The following is an 18,400-nucleotide window of genomic DNA, read 5'->3' on the forward strand; positions in this document are numbered from 1 at the left end:
TGGAAATGTGGATCACCCCACACAGATCAGCCTCCCAGGCCCAGGGAGGGTAGAGAGAAGAAACTGGAAGGGAAAGGAAGGGGAATCGGCCAATTACAACCCAGGAAGAATGTGCAGGGAGGGAGTGGCCCAGTGACCATAGGACTGAAATATGTCCTCAGAGTTCCACTGTGTCTGAAAGGCCCCCAGACAGAGGCATGGGTGATTAGAATTGCAGAGGAGACACATACCCTGGGCCACCCTGAGGTCCAGCTCCGAGCTCCACCCGAAGCTACCTCCAGGTTCCCCTTAAGGAATGGATACTGTTGTGAGAGTTGACTTTTTCGTCCTTGTTTTTGTCTCTTCTAACCCTGGTGGCATAGTGGTTAAGTGCTATGGCTGCTAACCAAAAGGTCAGCAGTTCAAATCTACCAGGTTCTCCTTGGAAACTCTATGGGACAGTTCTACTCTGTCCTACAGGGTCGCTATGAGTTGGAATCGACTTGACAGCAACAGGTTTGGTTTGGGTTTTATGGTTCGCTAAGAAATGGGGAACAGGAAGCACCAGGAGGCTGCGATGAGGACAACCCACCCTGGGGTGAGGGCAGCAGACCTTCCTCAGCAATGGTTGTGGGGGAGCAGCCTGCCTCTCCACTCCCAGAGAACCCCTAGGGAGGAAGCCGCCTGCAGGAGGACCGGACAAAGTTGAGAGAAAAGAAGCATCTCCCAGGGATCAACCGGCTAGGAGCAGCAAGCTACTGGGAGCACAAAAATAATACGCTGTAATTATTCGCCTGTCTTATTGTCAGCTGCCTCTCCCCACCCTACCCCAGACAAATTCTGCAAGCCTGAGGGCACTGAGGCAGGGATATTTCCTTCACCCCTGCCCCCAGGAGGCAAATTCCTTGATATTCCTCCTACTGAGGGGTTGGTTTATGTCCCCTACCTTTGGAGTCTCTGGGTAGCATACAGTTAAGGGCTAAACTACTGGCAAAAGTTGGTAGTTCAAACCCACCTAGAGGGGCCGGGGAAGACAGGTCTGGTGATGTGCTTCTGAAAGGACCTTGAAAACCCTACAGAGCAGTTCTACTCTGCACACGTGAGGTCGCCATGAGTTCTAATACGCTCCACCACAACTAACAACAGGACCACCTAAGAATAGAGAAAATGATGTGTGACTTCCAGGCTAGGCCAGAAAAGGTCAGTCAGCTCTGCCTGGTTCTCTCGGGGTGCTGGTTTCCCCACTATTCATATTGGGGCCTGGGAGTCCGGTGGAAACAAGCCTGCAGGAGGGGCCAGGAGACCAGCCACTCTCCAGGCCAGGTTTTCCAAAACTCGGGGGACAGACGTGAAGATGGATATCTACTGAGCCCAAGTTCTCCCACCGTAGCTAGGAAGCCCTTATGCTGGGAAGCAGAAGAAACTAATTTGGTACAGGAAAAAAATAAACACACATAGAGCTACAGAGGCCCCGCCACAGTCAGGCTGAACTCAAAACACCAGACACCACTGCATGCATTCCACACACGCAGTCACCGCTCTTCTTGTCTTCCTCCACGGTAGTATCTTAGTTAGCAAGTGCTGCTGTAACAGAAATACCACACATGGGTGGTTTAAAAGAACAGAAACTTATTTTCTCACAATTCAAGAGGCCAGATGTCCAAATTCAGGGCGCTGGCTATAGGCAGAGGTCCTTTCTTGTCTATTTCAGCTTCTTTTGTTGTTGCTGGTAGTTTTCATCTAGTTGATTTTGTCTCAGCTTCTAGTAGCTGGCAATCCTTGGACTTCCTGGGCCTTGACTGTCTTCAGATAGGGTCTGTCTCTCCCCACTTACGCTTGCTTGCTTTGATGCCTAGCCTTCTCCTTTTAGATCTCAGAACTGAGTAGGTTTAAGACACAACTTACACTGGTATGGTCTCATTAACATAACAAAGAAAACCCTATTCCCAAATGGGATTACATCCACAGGTATAGGGCTTAGGATTCCAACACATATTTTAGGGGGTCGGGAGGCACAATTTAATCCGTAACAGGTAGGTAAGAGTAGTGACCACTTCACAGATCAGGAAACTGAGGCTCAGAGAGGCTAAGTAACTTGCCTAAAGTCACACAGCTGGTGAGCAAAGGAGCAGGGACTTGAAGCCAGACATAGCTGGGGTGGGCTGGGGGCAGCGTGATTACAACCTTGTCTATATCTTGCAAGATTCTGTCCTGTGAATTTTGTTTTCCATCCTTTCTCGCACCCTCCCTGCCCCACGCTTGGCTCCTCCAAACCCAGTTGTCCGTGTGTTCGCGCTCTGCTGGCCTGATTCTGTGTCCCCCCGGACCTAGTGTGCTGAAATTCCAGTTTTAAGATCTAGTATGAGCTCAGAAAGGATGTCACAGCTAAGCTGGGGAAGGTGCTTTCTTGCAGCTTTTGTGAGAAGTCTGGGAGGAGGATTCTGGCCACTCAAGAACTATGGCAATCCTGCTGTCTCATCACCCCTTCAAATCGAGTGCCTCCCCACTTACCCACAAGCTACAGTCCCAGGGCCTCAGGAGACTCGGGTTCAAACCCCAGCTCTGCCATTTTTCTCGCTGCGTGACACTGGGTTGTTTAGCCAGTCTGAGTCACTGTTTCCACAAAATGGGGAAGACAGCACCTGTTTCTTGCAGTGGTTTTTAAGAAGTAAATAAGCTACTGAACATGCACATGTCTAATCCCCAGTAGCTCTACAAACGCCTCGCACAGCTCAGTAAGACAATTACCTTTATTTTGTTAAAAGAGAGAGAAGAAACAGTTTTATGAGACAAATCAGAAAATCAAACTGTTTTTTGAAAAACAAAAAAAACATTTATTTCTGTAAACTGTTTGAGTGCGGGTGTTCTTCACAACCCCAATACAGTACAGACATCCTCCCCTCAAGTGAAATGAGCAAAGAAAACAAGAAAAAGATCTACATAAAATGTGCTCATGAAGAACAAAGCCAATCTCATCTTTCCTTTTTTTTTTTTTAAAAAAATCCTTTTGAATGTGTGGTGCACATGATTGAAACCACAGATGCCGGGGTCCCCATGAGTGCTGGGACTTCCACTTAAGACGCAGCAAAATAGGCAGGGTAGGCCCACAGGCCCGAGCATCCTCGGTCCTACAGAGGACCCTGCTGAATGTAAGGACCAGTTCCCAGTTTCACGTAAATTCCCATTCCCCATCTGGTCCTCTGTCCCTAACGTCCTGGTCACTTTGGGAGCCCCTGAAGCTAACCCTGAAGTTAACCACTTCCTGTCAAGTCTTGGGACTCAGACCTATGCCCTCTCTTCATGCCACAATGAGATTTCGATCAACAGGATGGGGATGGGCGGTTCCAGACCACCTGGCAAAGCCAGTGCCAAGCCAAGTTTTAAGGCAAATTTTATCTCTTCTTATTCGGTCTGAGTCAGACATAGACTTGTCTCCATCTCTGTCAGACATGTCCCTTAGGCACCTTTGATGGGGGTGGGGGTGAGGGACCCTGAAGCACATTCTAGGAGGTCCAAGCTAGAATACATGTGTGTTCCTACAAACGCTGAGGTGGGCCAGCACTGCTCCTGGGACAGCTGCCTCCTTAACAGTAAACAGGAGGGCATGCCAGAAAGCCAAGATGGTGGCACAGGTTTCATTAGCAACGTGAGGTCATGGTGGCTCAGGCTAGGCAAGAGAAATGTCAGGAAAAGGGGTCACTACAGGAGGTACCTCAAATCTGATGACATGCATGACCTTGGCATCAAAACGATTTTTCTTTAGAATAAAAAAGAGGAGGAAAAGGAATAAGGTAAAAGAAAGATGTTCCATGAGCGTCAGGAGATAGAAGACAACAGGGTTCATGAGGGAGGCAGGAAAGGGGACTGGGCTGCAGACACAGGATGGCGGCGTTGCCTCTCGTCGCTTCTCTTCTCCCTGGTGGGCTGGTGGGCTGGTAGCTGGGCCGGGGGGCCCTTCCCCCGGGGAGCAGGCAGATGACTTTGGCCAGGGGCAGGGGGAGGGCGGGGGTTACTCTGTCTGAGCATCGTAATTGGCTCCCCCTGCCTTCTTCAGCTCACTCTTGATGAAGTCTTCCTCCAGCTCCTTCCGATCACTGATCACAAACTCTTTAGCAAAGTTCTGCAAGAACAAATTAGAACACACACAGTTCCTATTAAAAAGGAAGAGGCGGGATCGAAGTGTTGCTCAGCCAACACACTAAGAAGTCTTGGCACCGAAAACATTAAGAAATGATCAAAATGGAAATTTGTCAGCAGGGTGGTTTGGCAGAACAAAACAACCACTAGAGATCATTGAATGGGTGAAGTTGAAGTCCTCTGAGCCTCAGTTTCCTCAGATGTGAAAAAAAAAAAATCCTTTTCAGCAGAATGATAGTGACAACACTGGAAAGGCAGGCTGGTGTGCTGGCAAATGTTTAACACTAGGCTCTCTAGTAAAAGAAAAAACGGGAAACGCCCTTATTATGGATTGAACCTTGTCCTTCCAAAATATATGTTGAAATCCTAACCCCTGTCCCTGTGAATAAAAAGGCTACTAAGTAGCACAAATGGGTTGTGCTTGACTACTAACCTAAAGATTGGTGGTTCAAACCTACCCAGCAGCACTGTGGAAGAAAGGCCTGGCAACCTGTTCCCATACAGATTACAGCCAAGAAAGCCCTATAGAGCAGTTCTATTCTGTAAAACATGGGGTCTACTACTCAGTGTCAACAGGTTTGGTTTGGTACCTATGAATATGATCCTGTTTGAAAATAGGTTTTGTTATGTTAATGAGGTCATACCAGAGTAGGGTGGGTCCTAAACTTAATCCCTTCTGAGTGGTGTGTTATAAAAAAGGAAAACAGACATGAAGAGACAGACACACAGGGGGAGATGCCATGTGATGATAGAGGTAGATACACCTTTAAGCAGCAAAGGAACACCAAGGATGGTTGGCAGTTACCAAAAACTAGGAGGCTTGAAGGTCATCTGACTCCGTAGCTGGTGGTTATAAAAGCATCGTCTACCACCAAAAAGAGAAACCCTGGAGGCCGAGTTTCACGGTATTAAGATAAACCACTTACTAAGTTACTAAGAATACTAGCAGGAAGGGAGAAGGGGGACTAACACTTATCAAGCAGCTAAGATGTGCCAAGCACATGTGCAATTTCTCATTTAATCATTCCTCAGCATATTAGCTTTTTTCTTTTTTTTTAAACAGATAAGGTCCATGGGCTAGGCTTGGAGAGATTTCATAACTTGTCCAGAATGAGTAAATGTTCTTTAAAACCTTTTTCTTTCTATTCCATGATACTGTGCCACCAAGTATACATGTATGTGATCAGTACAAATGAGAGAATACAAGCCAGATGTGAAAGATTTAAGAAAGGAGAACTGAGAATTAACCTGTTTCTCAATGCGGAGCCCCAGTGGCATGGGGGAGGGCAGACAACAGCCCCAGGGAGGAGAAAGCCAATAGCTTAAGATGCCTGTGGAAGGAAGTCCAAAGGGCCTCTGCTGTGTGATAGCTATATATGGCAAACTAAGGAAATAGGAACCCTGGGTGTTTGCATAAGTTAGTTATCAGAAGATTTAGATTAAGAAGAAATACATTTGATAAGACCTAAGAAATCTAAAGTGAAACTGTATATGCACCATGCACAGTCAAACTTAAAACCACAAGTATATGGGAAATCAAATTATAACCAAAATAAGATGCAGAACAGAATTGCAGAAGGTGATAAATTGTGACACAACAATAAATGTAAATGAAAAAAATTATTTTTTAAAAAAGATATGTCTCCAATTAGAAAAAACGGGAAGATTATTAGAAAATGGTTCTAAGTTATATCCAACAAGAGTATAAAAAAGAGCAACAATTTGGTCTCTGAAAAAGTTTAAAGTAAATTGAACCTAACACAGGGTCATTCTGCAACTTGATAACCCTTTCGGATCAGCTGGATATCCTTTGCTCTCTTCGCCAATAGAAAGTAAAATAGAAGATGATTTTACCCATAGCAGATATGTTTTTATTGTCATTGTCTGTTGTTGTTAGTTGTCATTGAGTCAATTCTGACTCATGGCAACTCTGTTTTGTACAGAGTAGAACTGCTCCATAGGGTTTTCAAGGCTGTGGCCTTTTGGAAGCAGATCAAGCCTTTCTTCTGAGATGCCTCTGGGTGTGTTTAAACTGCCAATCTTTAATCGAGCACTTAACTGTTTGCAGCACTGAGGGACTCCCTGTCACTGTCTAAAGAGGCGTTAAAGACAAGTAGCCCAGTGATCCAATGACTGCAGGAAAAAAAAGAGTGGCAGGGGCAGGGGACTACAGAGCTCAGTTTAAAGTTCCATATTATTTTTAAAATCTTTTATTTTTGTTGTTGAGCATATACACAGCAGAATACACACCAATTCAACAATTTCTACATGTACAATTCAATGACTTTGATTATATTCCTCGAGTTGTACAAACATTCTCACCCTCCTTCTCCGGGTTGTCCCTCCCCATTAACATAAACTCACCTCCCCCTAAGTTTCCTATCTAACCTTTCGAGTTGCTGTTGTCAATTTGTTCCTGTATAGATAATTCTTAAAAGAGCATAATGCTCTAGGCAGACATTCTTAAATTTTTTTTTATTGTTTTGTTTTAAGAAGACTTCAGGGGATATTTTTGGTTTAAGGTTCAAAGATTATCTCAGGACAATAGTTTTGACGTTAATCCAGCCTCCATGGCTCCAAGAAATCTGGATTCCAGGAGTATTTGAAATTCTGTTCTAACGTTTTCTCCCTTTTGGTCAGGATTCTTCTATTGAAGTCTCATATTAATATTTCATTCCCAATTTCCCTTCAGGGATACACCAGAGAGCTGGACTGTGCAACATTAAAAGTCCTTCTTCGTTCTTGACTGAAAAAAATGTACTTTCTCTTCTAATGACTGAGACGAGCACTTTAAACATTTCTGAGGCTACAATGACTGTGGCCATGCTTCAGGACCTATAGAAAAGACCCCAAATTCCCTCTCTGGGAGAATCCTGCAGCTCTGCCTACAGGGTGGGTAGGTAGAACGGCCTTCTATTCAGATAAGAGCCTTGTCGTGTCCCTGCACCTTCAGCCTGACTAATGGCTGGTGCATTTGGGTTTGCTCTGCCTGTCATATGAGTCCCTGCCAAATAACTGTCAAGGGGTATAACCAGGAACTGCTAAAGGGTATAACCACGCTGTTCCAAAGCTGAGCCAAAAGGAAGGGATTTATGGATGCTCCCTTCTAGGTCTTACAGCCTCAACACCATCTTTTATGAGTTGAATTTTTTCCTCCAAAAGGTAGGTTAACCTAACCGCCAGTGAATGTGACCTTGTTGGGAAACTGGGCCTTTGCAGAAGGAATTAGTTAACATGAGGTCACACTACAGTTGATAGGCCCTCATCCAATTTGACTGCCGTCCTTAGGAGAAGAGACTGACAGGGTGAAGGCCATGTGATGATAGAGGCAGAGACTGGAGTGATGCATCTACAACCCAAGGAATGCCAGGAACCAAAAGAAGCTGGAAAAGACAAGGTAAGATTCTTTCCTAGAGCCTTCTGAGATAGGACAGCCTGTCGACACCTTGATTTTGGACTTCTGGCCCCCAGAACTGTGAGACAATAAATTTTTGTTGTTTAAAGCCACCCAGTTGGTGGTACTGTGTTACAGAAGCCCTGGGAAGTGAGTACAGCATCACAGATTGCAGGGCTGGAAGGTCTTTAGAGGGCACCTTATCTCAACTCTTCAATTCATGGAAAGGGAAACTGAGGCTCAGTGAGTGATGCTCACACATGGCTGACTAAATGACAGAGCTGGTCCCAGGGCCACTCTCCTCACTGCTTAACCCACCACTCTCTGCCCTCCCATCTGCATTCACCTTCCTCCCTAACCCACTGCTCTCCACCCTCCAATCTGAGTTCACCTTCCTCTCTAACCCACTGCTCTCCACCCTCCCATGTGTGTTCACCTTCCTCCCTAACCCACTGTTCTCCGCTCTCCCATGTGCATTCAACTTCCTCCCTAACCCACTGCTCTCCACCCTCCAGTTTGAGTTCACCTTCCTCCCCATGTCTGTGGAGGTGTCTCAGCATTCATGTGTTCCTCTCTGCTTCATGCTCATCCTATGATCTGCCCATCCCTTCCCATCCTTGTGCCCAGCGGGGACCCCAGTACCTTCCAGACAAGGTCTCTGGGAATGCCTTCCCCTTTGTCTCCTGGACGGACTAGCCATGCGTGTGCCACCACAGGACACCATGTGCACATGCAAGTGAGACAGGCATGGGGTGGTGTTGATGTTCCTGAGGCAGCCCCAGGGCCGGAGCAGATGCCACACCTGCTCTTACCCTCCACTCTGACAGGGCAGCACTCCACTCCTTCAAGGCCAGAACCAGTGGGTTGAAGAGGTGAATGGCCCACTGCCCATGACTCCCAGCCACCTCGTAGGCCTCCACCACACACAGGATGCTACACACCTGCAGGGGCTCAGGGATGAGTCGACACTTCCCATCCAGGCAGAACAGTGGGTTAGGGAGGAAGGTGAACACACATGGGAGGGCGGAGAGCAGTGGGTTAGAGAAGAAGGTGAACTCAGATTGGAGGGTGGAGAGCAGTGGGTTAGGGAGAAACAGCCTGACTCCAGCCAACCTGAATGCCAGCTTAAAAAGATCCCACCCTGCCCACCGCCAGTCCTTCCTCCCCAGAGAAGGCCTTCAACTTCACAGGGGGGACTCCAGCACCTTGGGCAGCAGGCGTGACTGTATGTTTGTAAAAAGAGGCAGAAAGAGAATGAAAGCGGCTCTGTGGGCAGACCCACCTTGCAGTGGGGGTGATGTCTGAGACAGGAAGTAGCCGGCAAGGGGAATCTGCAATCAGACTCACTGAAACCACGGAAAACACGTCTATGCAAAGCCTGGCCACCTCCGTGCACGCACACCTCTGCACACACAGCCACTGTCCCCAGAACCCTTCTCACACCCACCAAACACGAAGCTGGCGATGCTGACGGCTGCAAGGCTTCGGAGACACATCCTTATTTGGAAGGACTTTGAGGGTCCAGAGCACCACTGACCTACAGAACTAGAATGCAAGCCACACGTGCAATATCAAATTGTCTAGTAGCCACATAAGGAGCCCTAGTGGCGCAGTGGTTAAGTGCTTGGCTACTAACCGAAGGGCTGGCTGTTTGAACCCACCAGCCACCCAGGTGGAGAATGATGTGGCAGTCTGCTTCCATACAGATTACAGCCTTGAAAACCCTATGGGTAGCTCTATTCTGTCCCATAGGGTCACTGGGAATCGGAATCGACTCTACAACAATGGATTTTTGAGTTTTTTTAAGTAGCCACATTAAAGAAGGTAAAAAGAAACAGGCGACATTAATTTTAGTAGGATTTTATCTAACCCAATATACCCAAAATCTTATTTCAACATGGAATCAAAAAAATATTAACAAGGTCTTTTGCATTCTTTTTTATTCATACTAAGTCTTCAGAATCTAGCATGCCTTTTACACGTATGGCGCATAGCAATGCAGACCAGCCATGTGTCATGTGCTCAGTGACCGCACATGGCTGGTCACAGTGCAGGTCTGGATAGAACATGAGAAAGGCTGAAAGAACAATGTCACCAGCCAAGGAGAATCAATCTCCTCAAAGCCACATGTGCCAGTCTGGGACACTGTCACCATGGTTCCAAGAGACATCCTGTGGCTTGCTAATAGGAACACAGTGTCGCTTCTGATAGCTTCCAAGTGGAGGACTTTCCTTTTGTTCCTGGGCAGGACTGTTTAAAGGAAGAGGCCCCTCCAGCTAAATCTGACTCCAAGCGGCTTATGCCACCATCAAGAGTGTTCAGAAACAGGAAACAGCCATTGCAAGTTCAGGACAAGTTTCTCCCCTCTAATTTTTCTCAAGTGGATATATGTTCACGCCTCAAAGATGTAAAGACATCAGTCTGATTTCCAGGTGGAGGCAATTCTAGCATTTTTGGGACAAAGGCAATTCTAGCCAACAACTGGTATTAGGCACCAGAGACCTGTACACAGAAAAGCATCTATTTGCAAGGCTGGTTTTTAAAAGCATGTAAGCATTTTCCTATTCCTGCCTTTAAATCGTCCCTCTGATTTTTAAATGCCTGGCTTTAAACCCCAGTTCAGTCCTAGCGCTGTGAGTGGGTTCGGGCCCAGCAAACATATGGGCAGCTATCCATACACATCGCCAGCAGCCTGACCTTCGTCAGTGACTCAACCTCCTTGAGCCTCAGTCTCCTCTGCAAATGTGGACAATAATAGTACCCACGTGCTAGAGATGTTGTGAGGACTCAATGGGTGTGCAAAGGGTTTGCAATGATGCCTGCTACTGAGTAGTACTCAATAATCATTAGACATCATTTTACATGATCTTGGGTTCACTTGCATTCTCAAGATTGTTAAGGGAAACTGAGATATAAAGAAATTCTGTGAAACACTCAGAGTGAAGGCAGGGAGTGACTGGTTCCTCTTCTGTGCCCTGCAGTGATCTCTTCATTTCTAATGTTTATTTTTAAATAATGGGAAGTCCCAAGAATTTCTCTGAGTAATAGGTATCACTGGCACCTCTTCACCCTTGCAGAGAGAGGGTGGCAAGTCCAGGGGGACAACCAGGATTTAGGAGGGGGTCAGCTGCAGGAGAAAAGGGAGCAAGCCTGTTGGGGTAGACCAGTCGGATCTTCCACTTAGGCCACTGGGAGGATGGTGGGGATGTTAACCAATGCGGAGAATATGGGTGCAGGAGGAGGTCTAGGAGAAAAAAAATGAGTGGGGAGCCCCTGATAAACAAGCTTGTGATGTCACTAACGTGCAGAGGGACCAGGGAGGAGAGGTGATCTTTGTTGTATCCAAAGACAAGGAGAGCTAAAGCAACTCATTCTTCCAATAAACATTTGTCTGTTTAATACCTGTCATACACCAGACACTCTCCTAAGCCCTGGGAAGTCAAAACTCCAGTAGTCAGAGTCTCTGTGAGGGTCTGAGGGCAAAAAAAGAGAAGTAGAGCGTTCTGGGAGGCTCTGGAGGAGCCATTCAATGGCTCTGGGCCCTGGTTTCCACCGCTATGAAAGAAGAGAGCTGGGCAAAAAGGTCCTTTTCCTACCACCATGCATAGATGTGCAGCTAAGTCTTGACAGAGCATCAGACAAAGCCCCACCTTGGATGCCAGAATCCAAGGGCCAGTGGGGAGAACAGGCACAGAAAAGTCAACTTTGGGATCAGCTTTTAAAATGAAGGCTATATGCCAGCTTCAGGCACATCTCAACCCTTGCAAAAATGCGCACTAGAAGGGGCCAGGGGTGGACAAGAAGCATGCTGGCCTCAATAATGTGTCTTTTTCCCACATGGACAAAGATCAATTATAAACCAAAGATCCTGGAGTGCTGAAGAAAAGCCGTCAGTCCCCAGCATCCAGCATCTTGCTGGGAAGCAGGGTGCCCTCCCAGGAGACAAAGGAAAATGCACAGCCTTCAAGCCTGTTGGGCATTCAGCTGCCAGCCGCCTCTGGGCCTCTCCATGTCCCCTTCTGCAACTGTTCTAAGCACTTAAAAGACCAAGGCTGAACAATTCCTAACAGCATGGTGTAATTTACTCAAAAAGAATTAGTTCTTATAACAGGTGTGAGTCATCATAGAAAAGAGAAAAAAACAAACAGATCAAAGTGGTATGATATAGCATTCGACAGATTCGGGAACAAAGGGATCTGTGTCATGTGAACAGTGCAGAAGTGACTTGACCCTGCTTCACTGGGGGAGGAGATAGGGCAAGACAGAGGCACACAGCCACATTTCGGGTGGGCACAGTGTGATCATCTAATGCAGACAGATGGCAGGGGGGCATAAAGTCCTAAAGTGTGCTGTGAGTGAACATGGGCCAAAACCACATAAGGGCAGTGCCCACATGCCTGGAATCTTGACCCTGATGGGGTCACCACCTCTTTAGCATTTGGACGACCGCCTGGAATCTGACCTTCTGCCTTTCTGACCACAGATATTTACAGACGCCCACCTTGTCTGGTTTCTGACTACTGTTTCACTTTATCTAAATCAGTGATGGCAAGAATGTGACAAACATACCTCTACTCTCTCCTCCTGTATCCATGGCAGACATCACTAATCTATTGTAGCATTGTTCCCACTGAGTCCAGACCTAACCAGAATTCTTAACACAGAGCTTCAAATAGCTACTACCTATTGATCATTTGAAAAGGAGTTCTGGTGGTGCACTGATGAAGCACTTGGCTGCTAACTGAAAAGTTAGCAGTTTGAACCCACCAGCTGCTCCATGGGCAAAAGATGTGGCAGTCTGCTTCCATAAAGATTTCAGCCTTAGAAACCCTATGGGGCAGTTCTACTCTGTCCTCTAGGGTCTCTATGGGTTGGAGTCGACTCAATGGCAACAGATTTGGGTTTTTGTTTGTTTCGTTTTACTGATTATTTGACAAGTTAGATTTAAATCTAGGTTTAGATCTTCAACTTCTGCCTGGTCAAAATTGTACCCAGCATTTTTTTGTTCCTCAGCCACACCCACTTCTGGGAATTTTCCCAAATAAAAAATTTTCAATAGAATTTAGAAAAATTATAACACGTATACCCAAAGAGGTTCATTGTCAGTAGATACCCAGCTGTTTCCAGTTTTTAAAACTGAAAGTTGAATAAATAAGTAAACAGTATCTTCGTTGAATGCTTCATATACACCAGGCACTTATATATAGTATCCTTTTTAATCCTTGCAACAATTCCATGAATTAGATATTATCATTCCAAATTTTCCGATAAGGAAACTAAGGCTCAGAGAGGTGAAGTAGCCAGCAAAAGGTCACAGGTTTGGTGAGTGGGGGGGCTGGGAATCCAACCTACATTTAATTCTGTACCCAAGCTCTTTACCAGGAAAACATACACACACATACACACACACACATATACATACATACACACACACACAAAATGAGGGTTATAGTCTTATGTATGATATACTGTGTTCACTCAACAAAACAGTACCCAGCCATTAAAATTCTGGAAACTGAAAACACATTTCTGAAATGTTCAGGGAAAGAACATAAATCATATCTGGTACGATTAAAGCCCGGTATAACCATGCACCCATGGGGCAAAGGCTGCACGGGAATGAACAGAAATCTCTGTGTGAGGTGAAGGATGGTGGCTGATCACTATTTAACTCCTCAATTTTGTCTGAACAATTTTTAAAAACCACAATGCCCTGGGACAAAACCACTGTGGGGGAGGAAACGGAGAGCAAAGGGTTTGTTCCAGGAAGGGAATCTCAAAAGGCAGGCTGTCCAAGGACAAATATCAGAAGAGCAACAGGAAAGTATGGAAACATACAAGGAAGGGGAAAAGAAAGAGGGAAGAAAACAATCTCAAAGACAGACAAAATTTAAAGAATGCAGAAAGCCTTCAGCCTTAATAAACGACGTGCAAAATCCGCATTTCACACATTAAGACCTGTCTAGATTCATTTCTTCGGGCTCCTCCAGCTAAGACCTGTCCACATTCGAGTCCAGCACCCTCACAGCACGGAAACCGTATACTGCCGGGTGGTGTGAGGCACGGCTGCATCAGGGTGTCAGGAGGCCAGCTGACAGGAGGCGACTGGAGCAGGTACCACACTGACGCAGGCTGGCCAAGGGCGGGGACCCATCTGGGGTTTAGGGAAGGGCTGCCAGGCCACAGCCTGCATGGCAGAACTCTTTGCTGGTTAAGGCAGTCTCCATTTACATGATAGGCTCATTCCCTGGGATGCAGGGAGCACAAAGCTGGCTCCATCACCCCCAGGGTTAAAGTCTTTTTAGGGGCCCCTACCCTCCTCAGGATAAAGCCCTACCTTTAACTTGGTCTCTGATCCCCCACCATTTGGCTTCTGCCTCAGCACTTAGCCTGTAAGCCTCTGTTTCCTCATCTGTATATTGGGGTAATAACAGCACTGGGCTCATGCAGGAATGTACCTGGTCCTCCATACATGGTACCCGGCACCGCTGTTCACACGCTGTGAGGGAGCCTCTTCTTTTTCAATCAGGCAGTTTGTGTTTTAAATATATGACATAAGCAACAACCACCCGCCCCAACCGGCCTAATTCCAGTCCCAGGTGCACAAAACGGAGACGAAGCAAGAGCCTTTCCGTCAACCACTGCTAAAAGAAACGTAAACATTCCCCGTGAAAACAAACAGCGGAAGCCCTCCGGGGAGCCATGAAGAGAGTACAGATCGTCCCTGGAGCACAAGGCCCATAAATCTCATTACACGAAGGTGTGCAAGGTTCTCCCAGCTGACCCCATCAGCTCTCACCTCTGCTTTCTGCTGAAACAGAAGCCTTGGAAATTCCAGCCCACCCCTGAGTCCCTCCCCGAGTATAACTGGCTTCCACAATTTAATTCAATCCAAAGTACAGTTACTGAACATTTACTAGCATCTGTCCTAAGAATGGAAACGCTGGTGGCATAGTGGTTAAGTGCTGTGGCTGCTAACCAAAGGGTCAGCAGTTCAAATCCGCCAGGCGCTCCTTGGAAACTCTATGGGGCAGTTCTCCTCTGTCCTATAGGGTCGCTACAAGTCGGAATCGACTAGACAGCACTGGGTTTGGTTTTTTGGTTTTGGTCCTAAGAATACGCAAGAAATAAGACACAGTCTAGAGCCATTGGGAACGGATTCATTTCTCTTTCTTCTGAGCATCTGTTATATGCACTAAAAAAAAAACCCAAATCCATTGCTGTTGAGTCGACTCTGACTCATGGCAACCCTACAGGACAGAGTAGAGCTGCCCCACACGGTTTCCAAGGAGCGCTGGTGGATTCCAACTGCCGACCTTGTGGTTAGCAGCCGGAGCACTTAACCACTGCACCATCAGGGCTTCTGTTATATGCACAGTACCTTTCTAAACACTAGGAAAACTACCTAATAGACCAGCCATGGACCCTGACTGCCCTTAAGGAGGTTATCTTCTAGTTGGGCGCTTAATTATAATTCATGGGATCAGGACCACAGTGGAGACACAGACAAGGGAGTAATTAATTCCAACTGGAGCTGGCAGAAGAGTGGAGTAAAGAATCAGGGTTTTGAAGGATGAATAGGAGTTCACTAGGCACCAGAATGAAGGAACTCTTTTTACATTGGTTGCTTTTCTTTAATCCTTCTAACAACTCTGAAAATTTATTTTCTCCTTTTCACAAGTGAGAACAGAAATTCTAGAGATAAAGTCGCTTGTCCATGGTCCTAAAGCTAAGAGACTGATGGAGCCGGAATATTAATTTGGATTTCACTCCCCCAAACCTAGGCTCTTTCCTATTTGATACGGCCCCCCCCCTTTTTTTTTTACTCTTTGAAATGTATTGCCATCACGTATTTAATTTAAAAAAGGTCAAGACCATAGAGAAATATCATTCAAATTTCAGGATGATCCTTAGCCTTCTCTGACTTAATAAATCTCAAAAGAATCTATAGGAGAATTAAGCTTGAAAGACTACACCAGTAGAAAAGGGGAAAGGCATCAGAGGTACGGGGTGAAGACGTGGGGGTTACTTATCGTTACGGGACCTTGCGGCATCCTTGCGGCTACGGTTGACACAGGGATGGATGTCAGCACAACAGGATGGAAACTTCACTCCTGTCCCTTTGGGAGATTCCTGAAATCTCTTGGTTTTTTTTTTAATATTGTGTCTCTTTTATAGTCTTGATTTTTGTTTTAAGATTTAAATTTAGGAAACATCTCTCATTCATTTTATCTACTCTCAATCTTAGTTTCTACACCTTGTTTTTTTTTTAATTTATTTTATTTTTGTTATTGCTGTTGTTGAGAATATACACAAAAGAACATACACCAATTAGACAATTTGTACATGTATAATTCAGTGACAGTGATTACAGTCTTCAAGTTGTACAACCATTCTCATCCTCCTTTTCTGAGTTGTTCCTCCCCCATTAACATAAATCCACTGTCCCCTCAGTTTCCTATCTCATCTTTCAAGTTGCTGTTGTCAGTTTGATCCCATATAGTTTCTTGAAAAAGTGTAATGCTCAAAGCAGACATTCTTTACTAGTTAAGCTAAACTATTGTCTGGTTTTAAGAAGACTCGGTTTTTCAGGGAATATTTTTTATTTAAGGTTTAAAGATTATCAGGGCGATAGTTGCAGGGTTCATCCAGCCTCCACAGCTCCAGACGGTCTGGATTCCCTGAGGGTCTGAAATTCTGTTCAATCACCAGCTTTTTACCCCTAGGGTATTCTCGGCTGTAATCTTTGTTTGGTAGTTTTTTTTTTTTTTTTGTACTTTAGATGTAGATTTACCGAGCAAATTCGTTTCTCATTAAACGATTAATACGCATATTGTTTTGTGACATTGGTTGCCAACAAGCAGCATTTTTTCAAGTAAGTGCTGGGTAATAATGTCTGGTGTCTTTTTTTTTTTTACACTAAAAATGAAAAACGTTCCCTCATCAAGGAACATTGGGAATCGGTGAGTTTAAAAACAAGTTAAAAAAGGTCTGTTTCCTACAAGACTTTTCAGAGCCTTTAACGTGCCATGTGCAATATAAATCTACACAATAACCAAAAAAATCTACTGCCATTGAGTCATTTCTAACTGCTACCCAATAAGACAGAGTAGAGCTGCCCCACAGGTTTCCAAGGCTGTAAATCTTTACAGAAGCAGACTGTCACATCTTTCTTCTGTGGAGTGGCTGGTGGGTCTGAACCACTGACCTTTCAGTTGGCAGCCGAGAGCTTTAACCACTGTGCCACCAGAGGCTCCTTACCTACACAATAAGAGTCTCCAAAATGCATATGGCCTCGGAATATGTTTCTTGGTGCTGGTGGACTTGGGAAACTTGCATACGGAAGTGCCAGAGTTGGGGGTCTGGGGCTAGACAACGCTCTACTATGTCCCAGCTAGGGACCTCAAACAAGTTACTTAGCTTTTGCGGGCCCCAATCTCCTCACCTATTAAGTGGGGATAATGATAATGCCTAGTCTCGTCATGAAGAATAAATGATTTAATACATTGAATCGAGTTGTTGAGATGACAGTGAGTTGACTCTAATTCATGGTGACCCCATATATGTCAGCGTAGAACTGTGCTCCACAGGGTTTTCAATGGCTGATTTTTTGGAAGTAGGTGGCCAGGCCTTTCTTCTGTGGTGCCTCTGGGTGGACTCAAGCCTCCAACCCTTCAGCTGTTAACCACTTGCACCACCTAAGGATTCTGATTTAATACATAGGAAGTCCTTAAAAGAATGTCAGGCACATAGTAGGGGCATAATAAACAGCTATTTTTACTAATATTGTTTCCACATTGGTATACAAACAAGGCCCTCAGAAGGCCACAATGGGTATATCTGGCACTGGGGGATGAAAGCAGCCCCAGAACTTAAACTGAATCTACCCCTAGGGTTGGGAAGCCGTCAGAACACCCAGCCGTCTGGTATTTCTGCACCTTATGGCAATGTCCCTGTACACCCTTCCCCCACTTCTCCTTGGAGGAAATCCTCTGCAGCTCTCTTTCCTCAGTGCTGTAAACTGAGATATCCCTCTGGAGGCTTGGCTCAGCGAACATTTATATTATGTCAGAAAATAAATAAAAGTGTCACGTGAATAAAACCATTTTGTAAGACAAGCACGCTGCATTACTGACGGAGTCTGGCTCTACATCAAGACAGCCTGGCCTGGGCACTGAGCTCAGTTCTCCCAGTGGTGACTGCATTGTCCCCGCAGTCCTGCAATGGCACAAGAACAATGGGGGGGTGTTCTGTCCCCGGCACCCGCTCGGCCCTGCGCCACGGACCAGCTGAGACACAGCAGCTGTCCACTCGGCGCCTTCCCGACTCACATCTCTGTGTCTCCATGGTCCAGCCCTCTCCCCTCCAGCCTCTCCTCTGCTGCCTGTGGTCTTGCTGGTGTACATCTTGTTTTGTCTTGTTCTTTCCCAATCACAGACGTGGCTCAGTTTCTCAGTCTGGCTCTAAATACAGACTAGATAGACTCGGAGTCCAACCTTCTGACTTTTAACTCCTTCAGGTTCTAGAACCGGCTCTACCGCATGTTGGCTGTGAGTTTGGGGCAAGCCCTAGCACCCCGGGCCTCAGTTTCCTCAGATGCTGATCTACTTGTGTGGCAGGCCACAGGTTAGGCAGCAGGGAGAGAGCCTTAGTCCTGTATGGATGGTTTTAAGGCCACACTGGCAATAGCGGGTGAGGCCAGCACCTTCCTGTGTTGCTGGGCTGTGACTTTGGTGCAAGCCTTTTGGAAGGCAATTAGACGATGTGGATCAACAATAACGACAAGATTCTTGTCACGTTCCCCGTGGCTCAACATGTGGAACTACCATCAACTCCTAAGGAAATAATCCACAATATAGAAATGTTTTTCCGCCTAAGCCATTCATCACA

General features: G+C 46.0%; 1 protein-coding gene across 1 annotated transcript in view; it reads right to left on the reverse strand.

The window, feature by feature from the left end:
* Positions 1-2,711: 2,711 nt before the first annotated feature.
* COTL1 (coactosin like F-actin binding protein 1) overlaps positions 2,712-18,400 on the reverse strand; it is a 43,150-nt gene continuing 27,461 nt past the window's right edge. Inside the window, exon 4 of the mRNA XM_049864132.1 lies at positions 2,712-4,099. Coding sequence (XP_049720089.1) covers positions 3,989-4,099 — 111 coding nt within the window. The 3' untranslated portion in view covers positions 2,712-3,988. The remainder of the gene's footprint in view (positions 4,100-18,400) is intronic.

The sequence above is a fragment of the Elephas maximus genome, chromosome 21 (assembly GCF_024166365.1).
Source record: "Elephas maximus indicus isolate mEleMax1 chromosome 21, mEleMax1 primary haplotype, whole genome shotgun sequence".
Lineage (NCBI taxonomy): Eukaryota > Metazoa > Chordata > Mammalia > Proboscidea > Elephantidae > Elephas > Elephas maximus.